This window comes from Pseudophryne corroboree, chromosome 3 (assembly GCF_028390025.1).
Source record: "Pseudophryne corroboree isolate aPseCor3 chromosome 3, aPseCor3.hap2, whole genome shotgun sequence".
NCBI lineage: Eukaryota > Metazoa > Chordata > Amphibia > Anura > Myobatrachidae > Pseudophryne > Pseudophryne corroboree.
The window spans coordinates 344,450,927-344,469,920 of NC_086446.1; the positions used below are offsets into that span (position 1 = coordinate 344,450,927).

At 44.9% G+C, this 18,994-nt stretch overlaps 1 protein-coding gene across 1 annotated transcript in view; it reads right to left on the reverse strand.

The window, feature by feature from the left end:
• The window catches only part of PIP4K2B (phosphatidylinositol-5-phosphate 4-kinase type 2 beta), a 124,178-nt gene that overhangs the window by 4,215 nt on the left and 100,969 nt on the right, over window positions 1–18,994 (reverse strand). Inside the window, exon 9 of the mRNA XM_063959700.1 lies at window positions 88–191. Coding sequence (XP_063815770.1) covers window positions 88–191 — 104 coding nt within the window. The remainder of the gene's footprint in view (window positions 1–87; window positions 192–18,994) is intronic.

The following is an 18,994-nucleotide window of genomic DNA, read 5'->3' on the forward strand; positions in this document are numbered from 1 at the left end:
CTGGAAGAGACAGGAAAGAGATTAGGCAGAGTTAGGAGTGGTTTGTAGCACTATATTTCATTAGTTTGCTGTCTTGCACAAGCTTACCCCATGTTTGACTGTTTTTGCGGCATGCGCAGCTTTCTTCTTGGCATCGTATGGTGTTAGAATGTCTATGATGGCCATGAAATAGACTTCTTTCTTAGGGGCACCTATGAGACAGTGGAAGGTAAATATATAGTTAAAAGTGGGTTGCTTCCAAACACTGGTTAACACACTGCGTAAAACAAAAATATTACAAAAAATAAAAACATAATTAATGTTAGGACATAATGTGCAGTACGAAAGCAGGAAATATCTAATGGACACACGTGGGCAACTCAATCTTACAATATTTTTCATATTCTTTCCCCAACTGTCTTAATAAAAATGACTAGGTTTTTATGTAAACTCCACACAAAACTAAGATTTGTTTTGGGCAGGCATTAAAGTAATTTTTGTTGCAACATTTAAATCAGTGATTTCTCCACAGTATCCCTCTCTGTGAATGGCAGGAAGCAGTGAAAAGCTCTTATCACTTATAAAAGGCTTTTCATTGCGCCATAAATAGACCCCTAGGCCCTAACTGAGCATCATTTAACTGCCACAGCCTGAGTATTGTTGCAGAGTATGTGATTTCCTTTATGGACAGTGTCTAATCCTCTTCTAAAGGCTACTTCAAACCGTGCCATATCGCAAAGCACAATTCATATCAAGCTGGTTCCACAACTATGACAAATAGTTCAGTATACTCCAATAGCCTCCACAGTCCCCAGCTCTCAATCCAATAGAGCACTTTTGTTGTGCGCTGAGCGGGAGATTGGCAATATAAATGCACAGCAGATAGATCTGCCGCCGCTGTGATGCAGTCATGTCAGCATGAAGCAAAATCCACACCCATCATATCAGTGTCATGCCCTCAACAGTCCTGTGCCTTCACCTCTTCACTCCCGTCCTGCATTTCTACATTGTGTCTACCTTTAGAATTAGCCCTTTATGTTGTGGTACCATTTGCACAATGCAATTGTACTGCATACTGAGCAATAGATTACACAATTTCAGACTTTCCCAAGTCCTGTGAGCAGCTATAGACAAGTGTTGCCCAGACCCAGTGCACCGGGACCTCTAACAGTGCATGCTTTACAGATCGTCGTCAAAAGTGAAATAATAAATCCACCTGCGGATCTATTAAAATGTGTCAGGTAGTAAAAAATGAACTGTTAGAGGCCCATGAGGACTTGGAAAACAGAGCTAGACCATACATTATACAGGAATTCTGCGGTATCACAATCACTATGGAATCCCACAATATTTAGTAAACCGTTATGATGAGCAGAGATCCCGGGCTATTGCTGAAGCAAGCTGTCACAACCAAGGTCCCAGCTATGTGCGACAGGGTTGACCCGGGTCTTGATTGCAGAGTCTAACATGGGTCACAACCAGGGTTATTCCCAGGGCAAACCTGGGCCAGCTGTAGTGTGAAGGGCAGACCTGGGTCATGCCTAAATGGCTGCCGATTGGCTGTCTCAGGAGTGCTAGGAGACTACGTTATCTCCAAATGTCTTGTGTGAGTGGCAACGGCCTAGGTCCCAGCAGCAGTGTGAAAGGTGTAAGTATAGCTGAAGTCCTGCCTCCAACCAGTGTTCAGTATTGCGGGACAAACACAGGGTAGAGACATGGCTTCAGTATAAAAGGGGTATTACTCTTACTCTCTTTCCATTGTATTATCAGAATGACATCATCCTTCATCATCACACCTTTTTCCATATAATTCGCCCTAATGCCCTTTAATTAACACTCAAACATCTTTCAGAAATGAATTCCTAACTGTAGAGGGCCCCATACACTAGAACAATGGGGCAGATGTATTAACCTGGAGAAGGCACAAGGAAGTGATAAACCAGTGATATGTGCAAGGTGATAAACGCACCAGCCAATCAGCTCCATTATGTAAATTAACAGGATCTGATTGGCTGGTGCCTTTATCACCTTGCACATATCACTTGTTTATCAATTCTTTATGCCTTTTCCAGGTTAATTCATCTGCCCCAATATGTCTGAGGCTGAAGTCGGAGGCGATTTCCCTGGAGTGGTTCCATACGATTCTGTATGGTTTGGTACATTTTGCATGCGATATATCGTATGCAATCCCAGCCATGCCTGCGGGAACCAACATATCCCGAGTGCAGCACTAATGATCTAGGGGAGTCGATCCGACCCTCACGGGAATGCGCATCGGATTGGGTCGGAAACACATCCAGAATCCCCGATTTCACCCAATATATCGGCCCGAATGCCCTAAATTGGCTGAAATCGGGCATTATCGTTCTAGTGTACAAGTGTCACAACTTGTCAGCACAAAAGAAAACGGATAAGTTTTACAATCATCTTCTCTACATCTCAATCATTCAGAGTCTAGCAGCTGGTAATATATCACAACTCAAGATCCATATCAAAACTTCCACACACTTTATCCTGATTTTGCATATAACGAAAATCTAGAAAAAAAAAAATTTGTATCACCTGCTTCCAATAACTTTATAAATACATTTTATGTGCCTTTTACAAACACATGGTTTACACTGCAGGGCTCTCTCTCTATCTATGCACAGGGTGTAAACAAGCACAACCCTCCAACAGTAACAGAAACAATACAACTCCCTCAACCACTATCTTTGCACATGGTGGGCTCCACTTCACCTACAATTGGAAGCAGGCAAGGAAGTGTGGTTGGACGTCTGCTGTTCCACTTTGACAATTCTATCAACTGTTCTAACACTTAACATTCCCATTTTTTGAAGCACACATCTGGATTTTCAACCTTATTTCTCCAATTGTTGCTGTAATCTACTGCCTCCTGACCACGTCACAACATCCTTGAACATTTCTCTTACAGTCACTAGGGGACACTGGGAGATACTGGGGGGTACAGACGGTGGCTATAGGGAACTGGCACTTTAAATTAATCAAAAAGTGTAACAGAGCAGAGTTAGCAGGCTTTTGCCTGTCAATCATTCCAGGGAGGATCCTTTAGCTACAGACAGCGTTGTTGGCTGATACACTTCTCTCTTTCTCTCTCACATAGACAGGTGCCATTTTGTCCACTCTGCCAGATATCTTCAGGGCCTGTATACAAGGGTACAGGCTGGTAGCTAAGGGAGTTTCATATAGTGGAGTTAAAATTATTTTAATATTGTACCTCCCTCTATCCTCCTGCCTCTTTACTCACGCTCTCTCTTGATTACTAATTGAGAGTGAAAGTCTATTGTGTGTGTTGGCCTCTGTCCTGTGAAATGACGGGCGAGGGACCAGCAGCTAAGGCGTCACAAAAACTTTTTGTGTGCGCAAAATATAATTAAGAAAGCACCCACAGATGATTCCTCCCTTTGTGAAGCATGTGCTAAAGAGGTCATATCAGTTGGTCCATCACAGGACACCAGTTTCCACCCCTGGGCGGTAGCTCTCACAGGAACTATGTTGCAGTTAAATATGTAGTTGGCTGCTTTGCGCAAGACTAATGAATCTGTTAGGAAGGACCCTCAGCAAGGTTCAGTCTCCCCTTAACTTTCTACAGAACCAAGGGCTTGCCAAGTCAGTGGACGGTCTCACAAAGCACTTAGACACATCAGCGAAGCAATCGCATACATTCTTACGAGCGAAGAAGTGTCCGATACCACCCATTCTCCAAATCGGATGAATCGGGGGAGTAGCTACTATCCCAAGATGATGATGATCATGAGTTGGGTGAAATCATACACACGGAGGAGAAAAATCCTCCGGAGACAACACAAGGGGTTGAACATTTCTGAGTCTGTGTCACTACTTTATTTGGTAGAAAACAGCGATCATCGGTCACTTATCCCTTTTCAAAACAACTTGACAATCAACTATCAGAGGCCTGGAAGAGCCAGCATAAGTGTTATTAAATGCCAAAAGAAGTTTTTGATAAAATTACCCTTTTCCAGCCTTTAGGACAGAAAAAAAATAAGAATTTACTTACCGATAATTCTATTTCTCGTAGTCCGTAGTGGATGCTGGGGACTCCGTCAGGACCATGGGGATTAGCGGCTCCGCAGGAGACAGGGCACAAAAGTAAAAGCTTTAGGATCAGGTGGTGTGCACTGGCTCCTCCCCCTATGACCCTCCTCCAAGCCTCAGTTAGGATACTGTGCCCGGACGAGCGTACACAATAAGGAAGGATTTTGAATCCCGGGTAAGACTCATACCAGCCACACCAATCACACTGTACAACCTGTGATCTGAACCCAGTTAACAGCATGATAACAGCGGAGCCTCTGAAAAGATGGCTCACAACAATAATAACCCGATTTTTGTAACAATAACTATGTACAAGTATTGCAGACAATCCGCACTTGGGATGGGCGCCCAGCATCCACTACGGACTACGAGAAATAGAATTATCGGTAAGTAAATTCTTATTTTCTCTGACGTCCTAAGTGGATGCTGGGGACTCCGTCAGGACCATGGGGATTATACCAAAGCTCCCAAACGGGCGGATGACTCTGCAGCACCGAATGAGAGAACTCCAGGTCCTCCTCAGTCAGGGTGTGCCCCTGACCAAGTATCAGCTCGGCAAAGTTGTAAAGCCGAGACCCCTCGGGCAGCCGCCCAAGATGAGCCCACCTTCCTTGTGGAATGGGCATTTACATATTTTGGCTGTGGCAGGCCTGCCACAGAATGTGCAAGCTGAATTGTACTACACATCCAACTAGCAATCGTCTGCTTAGAAGCAAGAGCACCCAGTTTGTTGGCTGCATACAGGATAACAGCAAGTCAGTTTTCCTGACTCCAGCCGTCCTGGAAACTATATTTTCAGGGCCCTGACAACATCTAGCAACTTGGAGTCCTCCAAGTCCCTAGTAGCCGCAGGTACCACAATAAGCTGGTTCGGGTGAAACACTGACACCACCTTAGGGAGAAACTGGGGATGAGTCCGCAGCTCTGCCCTGTCCGAATGGACAATCAGATATGGGCTTTTTTGAGACAAACGCCGCCAATTCTGACACTCGCCTGGCCGAGGCCAGGGCCAACAGCATGGTCACTTTCCCTGTGAGATATTTCAAATCCACAGATTTGAGCGGTTTAAACCAATGTGATTTTAGGAATCCCAGAACTACGTTGAGATCCCACAGTGCCACTGGAGGCACAAAAGGGGGTTGTATATGCAGTACTCCCTTGACAAACTTCTGGACTTCAGGAACTGAAGCCAATTCTTTCTGGAAGAAAATCGACAGGGCCGAAATTTGAACCCTAATGGACCCCAATTTGAGGCCCATAGACACTCCTGTTTGCAGGAAATGCAGGAAACGACCGAGTTGAAATTTCTTCATGGGGCCTTCCTGGCTTCACATCACGCAACATATTTTCGCCACATGTGGTGATAATGTTGTGCGGTCACCTCCTTCCTGGCTTTGACCAGGGTAGGAATGACCTCTTCCGGAATGCCTTTTTCCCTTAGGATCCGGCGTTCAACCGCCATGCCGTCAAACGCAGCCGCGGTAAGTCTTGGAACAGACATGGTACTTGCTGAAGCAAGTCCCTTCTTAGCGGCAGAGGCCATGAGTCCTCTGTGAGCATCTCTTGAAGTTCCGGGTACCAAGTCCTTCTTGGCCAATCCGGAGCCACGAGTATAGTTCTTACTCCTCTACGTCTTATAATTCTCAGTACCTTAGGTATGAGAAGCAGAGGAGGGAAGACATACACCGACTGGTACACCCACGGTGTTACCAGAACGTCCACAGCTATTGCCTGAGGGTCTTTTGACCTGGCGCAATACTTGTCCAGTTTTTTGTTCAGGCGGGACGCCATCATGTCCACCTTTGGTCTTTTCCAACGGTTCACAATCATGTGGAAGACTTCCCGATGAAGTCCCCACTCTCCCGGGTGGAGGTTGTGCCTGCTGAGGAAGTCTGCTTCCCAGTTGTCCACTCCCGGAATGAACACTGCTGACAGTGCTATCACATGATTTTCCGCCCAGCGAAAAATCCTTGCAGTTTCTGCCATTGCCCTCCTGCTTCTTGAGCCGCCCTGTCTGTTTACGTGGGCGACTGCCGTGATGTTGTCCCACTGGATCAATACCGGCTGACCTTGAAGCAGAGGTCTTGCTAAGCTTAGAGCATTGTAAATTGCCCTTAGCTCCAGTATATTTATGTGGAGAAAAATCTCCAGACTTGATCACACTCCCTGGAAATTTTTTCCCTGTGTGACTGCTCCCCAGCCTCTCAGGCTGGCCTCCGTGGTCACCAGCATCCAATCCTGAATGCCGAATCTGCGGCCCTCTAGAAGATGAGCACTCTGTAACCACCACAGGAGAGACACCCTTGTCCTTGGAGATAGGGTTATCCGCTGATGCATCTGAAAATGCAATCCGGACCATTTGTCCAGCAGATCCCACTGAAAAGTTCTTGCGTGGAATCTGCCGAATGGAATCGCTTCGTAATAAGCCACCATTTTTCCCAGGACTCTTGTGCAATGATGCACTGACACTTTTCCTGGTTTTAGGAGGTTCCTGACTAGCTCGGATAACTCCCTGGCTTTCTCCTCCGGGAGAAACACCTTTTTCTGGACTGTGTCCAGAACCATCCCTAGGAACAGCAGACGTGTCGTCGGAAACGGCTGCGATTTTGGATATTTAGAATCCACCCGTGCTGTCGTAGAACTACTTGAGATAGTGCTACTCCGACTTCCAACTGTTCTCTGGACCTTGCCCTTATCAGGAGATCGTCCAAGTAAGGGATAATTAAGACGCCTTTTCTTTGAAGAAGAATCATCATTTCGGCCATTACTTTGGTAAAGACCCGGGGTGCCGTGGACAATCCAAACGGCAGCGTCTGAAACTGATAGTGACAGTTCCGTACCACGAACCTGAGGTACCCTTGGTGAGAAGGGCAATTTGGGACATGGAGGTAAGCATCCTTGATGTCCAGGGACACCATATAGTCCCCTTCTTCCTGGTTCGCTATCACTGCTCTGAGTGACTCCATCTTGATTTGAACCTTTGTATGTAAGTGTTCAAAGATTTCCCATTTAGAATAGGTCTCACCGAGCCGTCTGGCTTCAGTACCACAATATAGTGTGGAATAGCAGCCCTTTCCTTGTTGTAGGAGGGGTACTTTGATTATCACCTGCTGGGAATACAGCTTGTGAATTGTTTCCAATACTGCCTCCCTGTCGGAGGAAGACGTTGGTAAAGCAGACATCAGGAGCCTGCGAGGGGGAGACGTCTCGAATTTCCAGTCTGTACCCCTGGGATACTACTTGTAGGATCCAGGGGTCCACTTGCGAGTGAGCCCACTACGCGCTGAAACTCTTGAGACGACCCCCCACCGCACTTGTCCATGTGCCGTTTGGAATCTGCATCACCTGACCACTGTCGTGTCCATAAACATCTTCTGGCAGATATGGACATCGCACTTACTCTTGATGCCAGAGTGCAAATATCCCTCTGTGCATCTCGCATATATAGAAATGCATCCTTTAAATGCTCTATAGTCAATAAAATACTGTCCCTGTCAAGGGTATCAATATTTTCAGTCAGAGAATCCGACCAAGCCACCCCAGCGCTGCACATCCAGGCTGAGGCGATCGCTGGTCGCAGTATAACACCAGTATGTGTGTATATACCTTTTTAGGATATTTTCCAGCCTCTCAGCTGGCTCCTTGAGGGCAGCCCTATCTGGAGACGGTACCGCCACTTGTTTTGATAAGCGTGAGCGCCTTATCCACCCTAAAGGGTGTTTCCCAACGCGCCCTAACTTCTGGCGGGAAAGGGTATACCGCCAATAATTTTCTATCGGGGGAAACCCACGCATCATCACACACTTCATTTAATTTATCTGATTCAGGAAAAACTACAGGTAGTTTTTTCACACCCCACATAATACCCTTCTTGTGGTACTTGTAGTATCAGAAATATGTAACACCTCCTTCATTGCCCTTAACATGTAACGTGTGGCCCTAAAGGAAAATACGTTTGTTTCTTCACCGTCGACACTGGAGTCAGTGTCCGTGTGTGTCGACCGACTGAGGTAAATGAGCGTTTTACAGCCCCTGACGGTGTTTGAGACGCCTGGACAGGTACTAATTTGTTTGCCGGCCGTCTCATGTCGTCAACCGACCTTGCAGCGTGTTGACATTATCACGTAATTCCTTAAATAAGCCATCCATTCCGGTGTCGACTCCCTAGAGAGTGACATCACCATTTCAGGCAATTGCTCCGCCTCCTCACCAACATCGTCCTCATACATGTCGACACACACGTACCGACACACAGCGCACACACAGGGAATGCTCTGATAGAGGACAGGACCCCACTAGCCCTTTGGGGAGACAGAGGGAGAGTTTGCCAGCACACACCAAAAACGCTATAATTATACAGGGACAACCTTTATATAAGTGTTTTTCCCTTATAGCATTTTAATATATATATACATATCGCCAAATAAGTGCCCCCCCTCTCTGTTTTAACCCTGTTTCTGTAGTGCAGTGCAGGGGAGAGCCTGGGAGCCTTCCCACCAGCATTTCTGTGAGGGAAAATGGCGCTGTGTGCTGAGGAGAATAGGCCCCGCCCCCTTTTCGGCGGGCTTCTTCTCCCGTTTTTCTGAGACCTGGCAGGGGTTAAATACATCCATATAGCCCCCAGGGGCTATATGTGATGTATTTTTAGCCAGAATAAGGTACTATCATTGCTGCCCAGGGCGCCCCCCCCCAGCGCCCTGCACCCTCAGTGACCGCTGCTATGAAGTGTGCTGACAACAATGGCGCACAGCTGCAGTGCTGTGCGCTACCTTATGAAGACTGAAGAGTCTTCTGCCGCCGTTTCTGGACCTTCACTTTTCGGCATCTGCAAGGGGGGTCGGCGGCGCGGCTCCGGGACGAACCCCAGGGTGAGACCTGTGTTCCGACTCCCTCTGGAGCTAATGGTGTCCAGTAGCCTAAGAAGCCAATCCATCCTGCACGCAGGTGAGTTCACTTCTCTCCCCTAAGTCCCTCGTAGCAGTGAGCCTGTTGCCAGCAGGACTCACTGAAAATAAAAAACCTAACAAACTTTTACTCTAAGCAGCTCTTTAGGAGAGCCACCTAGATTGCACCCTTCTCGGCCGGGCACAAAAATCTAACTGAGGCTTGGAGGAGGGTCATAGGGGGAGGAGCCAGTGCACACCACCTGATCCTAAAGCTTTTACTTTTGTGCCCTGTCTCCTGCGGAGCCGCTAATCCCCATGGTCCTGACGGAGTCCCCAGGATCCACTTAGGACGTCAGAGAAATGGGAAATATCCCCACAGGTGGATTCCTCTTTCTCAAGACTATCAAAAAAGATGCCGTTGAGGGTTCCAGGCACAACTTCTTTAAGGATCCATCTGACCGTAAATTGGATATCATGTTAAAATCCCTTTATACGGCGGCAGGTGTTTCACAACTTTGGTTAGTTTATGGGTTAACAAGGCAGTGGAACACTGGGCCACTAGGTTAATTAAAGCATTGCAAGACGGAGTTCCAAATGAGGATGTAATCTTTCTAGCGAAACACATTAAGGAATCTGCTATATATTTAGGGGAAGCTACTAGAGATATTGGTCAAGTAAATTCTGAAATATCAGCATCTGCTGTTGTAGGCCAGGAGAGTGCTTTGGCTGCGTTTATGGCAGGTGGACGTGGAATCTAAGAGGGCAGTTGAGGCAGATCCATTTACAGGTGATATTATTTTTGGATACCTGGATTTCTAAGGCCACAGGTGAAAAATCTACTTTTCTGCTGACACTTTCTCTGCCGCCAAAACGCTCCTATGCGAGAACCTCCTTTCATACTGTGCAAGCCTTTAGAGGACATGGAAGAACTACAGCTCAATAAGGTAGAGGCCGCGGCAAGTAGTCAGCAGTTGCTCGTCGCCAAGACCCGAAACCTGCAGAAAAGACTGTGGCATGACGAACTCCCTTCCCACTGAGGCTCAGATACAGTGGGGGTGCGTCTTTGAAATTTTCAAATTGCCTGGTTTCTCATATCTGTGGATGCGTGGATTCACAATGTCATATCCAGAGGATACAAACTAGATTTCGAAGTTTTACCACCTGGAAAAATTTTCATGACAGGTCTTCCCATTTCACCGGACCAATGTTTAGCTCTTCAGTAAGCAATACAAGCCTTGGTAGACTCAGCAGTGCTAATGCCTGTCCCACCTCACCAAAGAAAAAAGGGTTACTATTCCAATCTTTTCGTAGTACCAAAACTGGACGGTACGGTAAAACCAATTTTGAAACTGAAGTCACTGAATCAATTTCTTGCCTACCCCATATGTAAACCACATCAGGCCTTTCTCAGATTTGCAATACACCAGGATAATTTTCAGTTCAGAGCCTTACCATTTGGGCTCTCCACAGCACCCATGGTGTTTACCAAGATCATCTCAGTGATGATTTTACACCTCAGATCATTGGGGGTTACAATTATCCTATACCTGGATCACCTACTAAAAGGCTCCATCCAATCTGCTCCTCCAGGAGCATGCATACAACGTTTTAGTAAACTATGGCTAGATAATCAACTTTCATAAATCCAGCCTTCAGCCACCACAGTGCATCCAGTTTCTCATGATGATACTGGACACCAATGTACAAAGGGTCTTCCTACCAGGAAACAAGGCGCTGAGTATCAGACGCTTGGTTCAAAAGGTTCTCAAACCACAACCAGTATCCGTGCACTTGTGCATTGCTTGTTGGAGAAGATGGTAGCGGGCTTTCAAGGCCCTACAATTTGGCCATTTTCATTCACGCCTATTCCAACTGGACCTCTTACACCAATAGTCGGGGTCTCATCTACATCTCCAACAGCTGATCCGTTTAGCGCCTCTGACGAGAGTATCGCTCCTTTGGCAGCAGGCGGTTCGGTATATGGGACTGGACTGTTCTGATGATGGATGCCAGTCTCAGAGGTTGGGGTGTGGTTGTGTTAGATTCACACTTCCAAGGACGCTGGTCTCAGCAGGAATCCTTGTTGCCGATAGATGTGTTGGAACTGAGAGCGATCTACAATGCCCTAGTGGAAGGCACCCACATTCTTCACTCCAGAGCGGTGAAGATTCAGTCTGACAACGCAACGGCTGTTGCGTACGTCAACAAGCAGGATGGAACACGAAGTCGCATGGCCATGCGAGAGGCAGCACCGATTCTGCAGTAGGCAGAACACAACAAGGTCATTCTCTCATCCGTATTCATTCCGGGTGTGGACATGTGGGAAACAGACTCTCTCAGTTGTCAAGATCTCCATCCGGGAGAATGGGCTCTTCACCCGGAAGTGTTCGAAGCTCTAGTACACCAATGGGGTTATCCGCAGGTGGACCTCATGGCGTCCAGGTTCAATCATCAGCGTCCTCGATGTGTGTCCAGAACACGGGACCCTCAGGTGGAAGTGGTGGATGCTCTGACAGTACCTTGGCTTCACAACCTCGTCTACTTATTCACTCCATTTCCACTTTTTCCTCGGGTCCTCCGAATATTCAAGAACTAACCACTGTGATTCTGGTAGCACCAGATTGGCCTTGGAGAGCTTGATTATCGGACCTGTGCTACTCAAGTGAAAGATCCGTGGTCTCTTCCGCTACATCTGGATCTGCTGCAACAAGGACCAGCACCCAGATTTACCGCAGCTTCGTTTAACAGGATGGCTGAGGCAGACATCCTGAAATGTAAAGGAATTCCAGAGGCCGTGATTCCCACGATGATGTGGGCATGTAAACCAGTTACAGCATCCCATTACCATCGCATTTGGCGGTCCTATGTAGCCTACGTTTTCCAGCAGACTCCTGTCGCCCGTCCCAGTTTTTGCTCTTCCTTCAAGCGGGATTGGATTCCGGACTTCGTCTAGGATCCCTGAAGGTGCAGGTGTCCGCACTATCAATTTTCTCCCAATGCCGTCTAGCGCTCTTGCCGGAAGTAAGACATTCTTACATGGCGTTCTCTGAGTCCAACCTCCATTTGTGCCACCTACGTCACCTTGGGATTTGAATCTTGTGCTGGACTTCCTCCAGTCTAGTTACTTTGAGCCCTTGGAGGAAGTGGACCTTCAATACCCTGGATGGAAGACTGTTTTTCTCCTGGCCATGGCTTCAGTGCAGTGGGTATCTGAATTTAGTGTGTTGCCCTGTAAACCTCAGTCTCTAATTTTCCGTGATGATAAAGCAGAATGGAGGACACATGCATCTGTTCTTCCAAAGGTTGTTTCAGCTTTTCATATCAATCAGCCTATTGTGGTCCCATCTTTACAAGAGGCTCCTGGCACGCCTTCTACCCTGGATGTGGTTCTGGGTTTGAAGAGTTATGTGACCCGAACACCACCATTGCGGAAAATGGATGCTTTATTCGTGCTTTATGATGCATGCTGTTGGGGGTGGCCAGCTACGAAGACGAACTTGGGTCATTCCATACCAAATCAACAACAACAAAATAAATTTTTACTGACCCTCTCCGATTTTCATGAAATTTGGTGTACCAGTAGGATGGGGGGAAAAAACTAATCTACACCAAATTTCAACATCATAGGTTGGATATTTTTGGAGGTGGAGCCATTTGAAAATTAACAAAATATGCAATTTTACTGCCGCGGGGGTCTTTTCGTTTGCATGTAACTTGCGTTCTAATTAAGACAGAGATGAAATTAGTGTCATTTTGAAGCTTATGACTAGATCTTTTCACTTCAATTTTAATTTAGTAAGGTAGTACTAAAAAAGTAAAAAATGCCCTTATCTCTCTTCTAAATGTGTACCAAATTTCTTTTTGGGACTACTCTAGGATGTTGAGCTAATTTGTTTTTGTTTACCAGCAGTAATTTAAAAATGGTTATTAAATATCAGTAGGTTAATTTTAATCAATGATAATGTAGTTATGCATACAATGTAATATAAACATGTTTCATAGATTGTTATACGTTAAAGGGTTAACTAACAGAAAATATAGATGTGTTGCTAGAGTTGGCAACTTTAAAAAGAAATCCAAACGTTTTGGTTTCGGTTTTGATTAGAATCTGCTTGTAGTTGTGTAATAACAGTGTTATAAGCTGTGGTTCCAAAATGAGTCATTCATAATGGAAGAGTAAGTTTATATGTTGTAATCCATTTGGGAGAGAAAATCATTCTTCAAAAAAGAAAAAAAACTTACGACCAGTTTTGATGTGGATGTGGAAGCTTCCTGATTCAGGAATTACGCTGGGAAGCAAATTTTTTGACCAGTGTAGGAAGAAAATTGCATCATTATCAGTTAATGCATCGGATTCCAGTGAAGAACTGGATGTAGTTCAACCTGGACCTAGTTGTCAACAAGAAGACTCAGACAGGGACATTGAATATGAGAATGATGATGTATTAACATCCTTTAATAAAAGCTTGGAAGCAATTGGCGAGTCCCCACTTAGGAATAAACTAAAACAAAAATATCCAAAAAGGAAAAGCTTCAAAAGATTGGCACTGCTGTGAAAAGGAAATTATTAAAATTAGATACAGATGACGGCAATGATTCAGAATTGCAGTCTGCAGAATCCGAAATTATTATTCAGTTGAAAGACAAATTTCAATTATCCACAAATAGAAGTGAAAAAGGGCAAATGCTGACTTTGCTTCCAAAAAGTTGGCGTATTAAAAAAGTGGAGGAAGAGTTTGGTGCATCCAATTTTATGGTTTGTGTAGCTAAAAAGCTTGTTAAAGAGAAAGGTACACTCTACACACCTAATCCAAAACCAGGGAAGGTGCTGACAGAAGAAACTGCAAATGTTGTCAGAAACTTTTATGAATCTGATGATATAAGTCGCATCATGCCCGGAAAGCAAGACTTTGTTTCGGTAAAAATGCCAGATGGAAAAAGAGTTCATGCTCAGAAACTGTTGGTTTTAAGCAATTTTAAAGAGGCGTATACTTTGTTTAAAGAAAAGTTTCAGCTCTAACGTCTAGGGTTTTCAAAGTTTGCAGAACTTCACCCCAAACACTGCACCTTAGCTGGAGGAAGTGGTACACATTCAGTGTGTCTGCACCATCCACCAGAATGTCAAACTCATGATATTAGGTGCAAAGATTTCTGATTTGACATCAAAGGAAGAGATCCCATTGATATCTTATAAGGATTGTTTGGTGATGATAATATGCAATCCTCCTCAGCCAGCATGCTACCTTAATGAGTGTAATGAATGTGAAGATGCCAACCACTTCAAACATTTTAAGGAACAGTTGAGGCAGTTAATGGATGACAGCATATTTCTTACAAACAATGGGTCTCTGTTGACCGTTCTAATTTTGAGACAGTTACGCATTAATCTGATGACTTTCTGGACACTTTTTGTGACAAGTTACAAATACTGCTGCGCCATTCCTTCATTGCCAGACAACAGTAGTCTTTTCAAGCAGACCTTAAGTTAAGTTTGCAACCAGGGGAGTTTTTGGTAATCTGCGACTTTGCAGAGAACTATTCGTTTGTACTGCAAGACGAAGTGCAAGGTTTCCACTGGAATAACGCACAAGCAACTGTTCATCCTTGTGTAGCATACTTCATAGATGAGGCAGGGAGTCTAAAGCAATCCAGCTTTGTTATTATATCAGACTGCCTTCACCATGATACTGTTGCAGTTCATTTATTCCAGGGGTTACTCATAAATTTTCTTAAGGAAAAGTATCCTATCGATACAAAGATCATTTATTTCTCAGATGGAGCTGCCTCTCAGTATAAAAATCGAAAGAATTTAATTAATCTTTGCTGTCACGAGCAAGACTTTGGAATTCCAGCTGAGTGGCACTTTTCAGCCACCTCCCATGGAAAAAGGGCATGTGATGGAGTTGGTGGCACTGTGAAAAAAGATTAGCTGCACGAGCCAGTATCCAAAGGCCGTACGATCAACAAATAATGACACCTCGACAACTGTTTGATTGGGCCGTTGAGAATGTTCCAAGCTGTCTCTTTTGAGTACACCAGTTCAGTTGACCACGAGGCAGAAGAGAAGTTCCTGGAAGCTCGATTTGAGCAATCCCGCCAGAGGTAGCCCGACTGCAATTAGGTACCGAGATGAGATCCTCAGACCCCTTGTGAGACCATATGCTGGTGCGGTTGGCCCTGGGTTCCTCCTAATGCAAGACAATGCTAGACCTCATGTGGCTGGAGTGTGTCAGCAGTTCCTGCAAGACGAAGGCATTGATGCTATGGACTGGCCTGCCCGTTCCCCAGACCTGAATCCAATTGAGCACATCATGTCTCGCTCCATTGCACCACAGACTGTCCAGGAGTTGGCGGATGCTTTAGTCCAGGTCTGGGAGGAGATCCCTCAGGAGACCATCCACCACCTCATCAGGAGCATGCCCAGGCGTTGTAGGGAGGGCATACAGGCACGTGGAGGCCACACACACTACTGAGCCCCATTTTGACTTGTTTTAAGGACATTACATCAAAGTTGGATCAGCCTGTAGTGTGTTTTTCCACTTTAATTTTGAGTGTGACTCCAAATCCAGACCTCCATGGGTTAATAAATTTGATTTCCATTGATAATTTTTGTGTGATTTTGTTGTCAGCATATTCAACTATGTAAAGAACAAAGTATTTAATAAGAATATTTCATTCATTCAGATCTAGGATGTGTTGTTTAAGTGTTCCCTTTATTTTTTTGAGCAGTGTACATTCCTTTATTCCCTTATCAACAACTACGCTGTTAACTAAAGTTTATTCCTACTCTACATCTTCGAAAGTGGAACGAGTTTGTTTACTGGAGGACGAAGTAGAATTTAAAGACATTAAAGGATTTGTCCCTTGTGTGTATGATGCAGAGTGGTGGGTAGCATGTATTCTTGACGTAGATGAAAAGTACGAATTAGTAAAGGTCAGCTTTCTCCACCCACAAGGACCATCCCCATCATACAAATACCCAGGGAAACCAGACATTCTTCCAGTTCATCGTTGTGATATAGTAACAACAGTAGACCCAATGACTACAACAGGACGTGTGTACACCATTACAGAAAGAGAAACTGTCTGCAACTTCAAAACTAAACTCATTGAAAGCATGAACAAAATCTGGTCTGTTATATATTTTAAGGTTATACTGTATTGCTGTTTTTTAAAACTTTATAATACACTGTCTGCAAGTGAGAATGTTGTATAATTTAGCTGCCTGCTTGTCAGTAAATTATTGTTATCGCATTATCCCATGGGAGTCCCAAAGTGAAATTTGGTACATGTGTAAATAAAATATGGGAGAACTCACTAAAAAACAAAACAAAAAAATTTTTTAATAAAAAAATATATATATATATCTCTATATATCTCTATATATCCCTATTTTATAAATTGAGGTCAAAGGTTATTAAACTTTTTTAGTACTGCCTTACTAAATTAAAATGAAAAGATCTAGTCATATGCTTCAAAATGATACTAATTTCATCTCTCTGTCTTAATTAGAACTCAAGTTACAGGCAAACAAAAAGACCCCCGCGGCAGTAAAATTGCATGTTTTGTTCATTTTTAAATGGCTCCACCTCCAAAAATATCCAACCTATGTTATTGAAATTTGGTGTAAATTAGTTTCTCGTCAGACCTAACAAGCACAGCAAATTTCATTGAAATCGGTGATGGTCATGAAAATGGCTGTGTTGATTTGATGTGGAATGACCCCCTTGGCCCATTGGATTCGATTAAAGATTTGCCAAGCCTATCTGAACAAGGTTCAAAGACCTCTGATGTCAATTTCTGCTCACTCCACACGTTCCGTGGGGGCATCATGGGCTGCTAGTTGTGGGGCTACCATGACTCAACTCTGCCGGGCAGCCACTTGGTCTAGAATTCACACCTTTGCTAAGTTTTACAAGTTTGATACGTTTGCGGCTTCGGCTTCTAGATTTGGCCGCTTAGCTTTAGAGGTTCCTCAGCGCTCTCCCGCCCAGGGGGAAAATGTTGGTGTCTTCTGAGGCTCTCAGTGTCCCCTAATGCCTGTAAGAGAAAAGGAGATTTTGGTGCTTACCGATAAATCCTTTTCTCAGAGGCCTCAGGGGACACTGGACACACACTCAGCACTGTTCTCTTGCCTTGACTGTTGTTGAGGTTGTTACTATTCTCCCCTTGTTCTAGTTCTGTCTTTTGGCTCCCGTCACCTCTCAGCCCATTCTTAAACTGAGGGATGATGCGGGATAGAGGGGGAGGAGCCTGTTACACTTCTTTATTAATTTAAAGTGCCAGCTACCTATAGCCACCAACTATACCCCCCAGTGTCTCAGGAGTCTCAGAGAGTCCTCTGTAAGTACCAAAATCCTCTCTTCTCTGCCTGGCTACCTTATTTCTTATCCGGATAACCTAATCATTGTGGGAAATTTCCACTAACCATATGATGAACCACATTTTTCTTCTTATTGTTCTTTAACCTACAAACAAGGTTGCAAAAGGGGGTACATGCATGAGATTAAGGGTATAGATGACCTTGCAGAAGATAACATATACAAGAGGGTGAGGGTAGTGCTGGGACAATACCTGCTTGGACTCTGAATTCACATGGGACTAGAGCTGGTAGATCTTGAAGGTGGTGTAGTAACAAGTGAGGGCAGAGGTGCTTGAAAAATTAAAAGTTAGGGGAAGAGACGTGTGAGGCAAGACACTGTTCTATAAATTGGGAAGCAGCATAAGAAAAGTTTTGGAGGCAGAAATACAAAGTGATTTCCATGGATGAGAGGCGTAGGTCGATAGCAGATAAAAGCAGGTGAAACGGATTGCTTTTTGTGGCACTGTATCAACTGGTGGAGAGAGCTTCAGTCTAGAGGTAATGGGGACTACTGTCGGGTTGTGCAGAGTGGTGCAACAGGAGAGGAAGTTCGGTCTCACACTGGCATTTAGGATGGGTTGAAGAGCATAAATCCAGGTATAGAAAGGCCAAATAATAGAATGTTGGCGTAGTCAATATGGGAAATTATGGGGAAGATGTAGGAGTTGGACATAAGCATACATTGCTTTTATGTATTGCACAGTTAAATATCCATGTGTAGATTAAGATGCATTTTATGCTTATGCCTTCGGCATCCGGTCTTTAGGACGACCTCGCTTAGGTAGACAGTCATTAGGTCGATATGGCAAAGGTCAACACGAGTTACCCATATATTTTTTTTCTTACTTTACGATCCACGTGCACTATGATTGGGAATAGTAACCTGTGCCGAGTGCAGCGAGGTACCTTGCCCGAAGTATGGCGAGTGAAGCGAGGAGACACGGTGCACTAATTGGGGTTCCCGGTCACATTACGAAGAAAACAATAAGATTTTACACTTACCGGTAAATCTATTTCTCGTAGTCCGTAGAGGATGCTGGGATTCCGTAAGGACCATGGGGAACTGACGGGCTCCGCAGGAGGCATGGGCACTTTAAGACTTTGGATTCTGGGTGTGCACTGGCTCCTCCCTCTATGCCCCTCCTCCAGACCCCAGTTAGAGAAACTGTGCCCAGAGGAGATGGACAGTACGAGGAAAGGATTTTTGGGAATCCCAGAGCAAGATTCATACCAGCCACACCGTATAACTTGTGATAACTACCCAGTTAATAGTATGAACAAACAACATAGTCTCGGTCTAAACCGATGAAACTATAACATAACCCTTATGTAAGCAATAACTATATACAAGTCTTGCAGAAGAAGTCCGCACTTGGGACAGGCGCCCAGCATCCTCTACGGACTACGAGAAATAGATTTACCGGTAAGTGTAAAATCTTATTTTCTCTAACGTCCTAGAGGATGCTGGGACTCCATAAGGACCATGGGGATTATACCAAAGCTCCCAAACGGGCGGGAGAGTGCGGATGACTCTGCAGCACCGCTTGAGCAAACAGGAGGTCCTCCTCAGCCAGGGTAGAACTTTGCAAAGGTGTTTGACCCCGGCAAAGTAGCTGCTCGGCACAACTGTAATGCCGAGACCCCTCGGGCAGCCGCCCAAGACGAGCCCACCTTCCTAGTGGAATGAGCC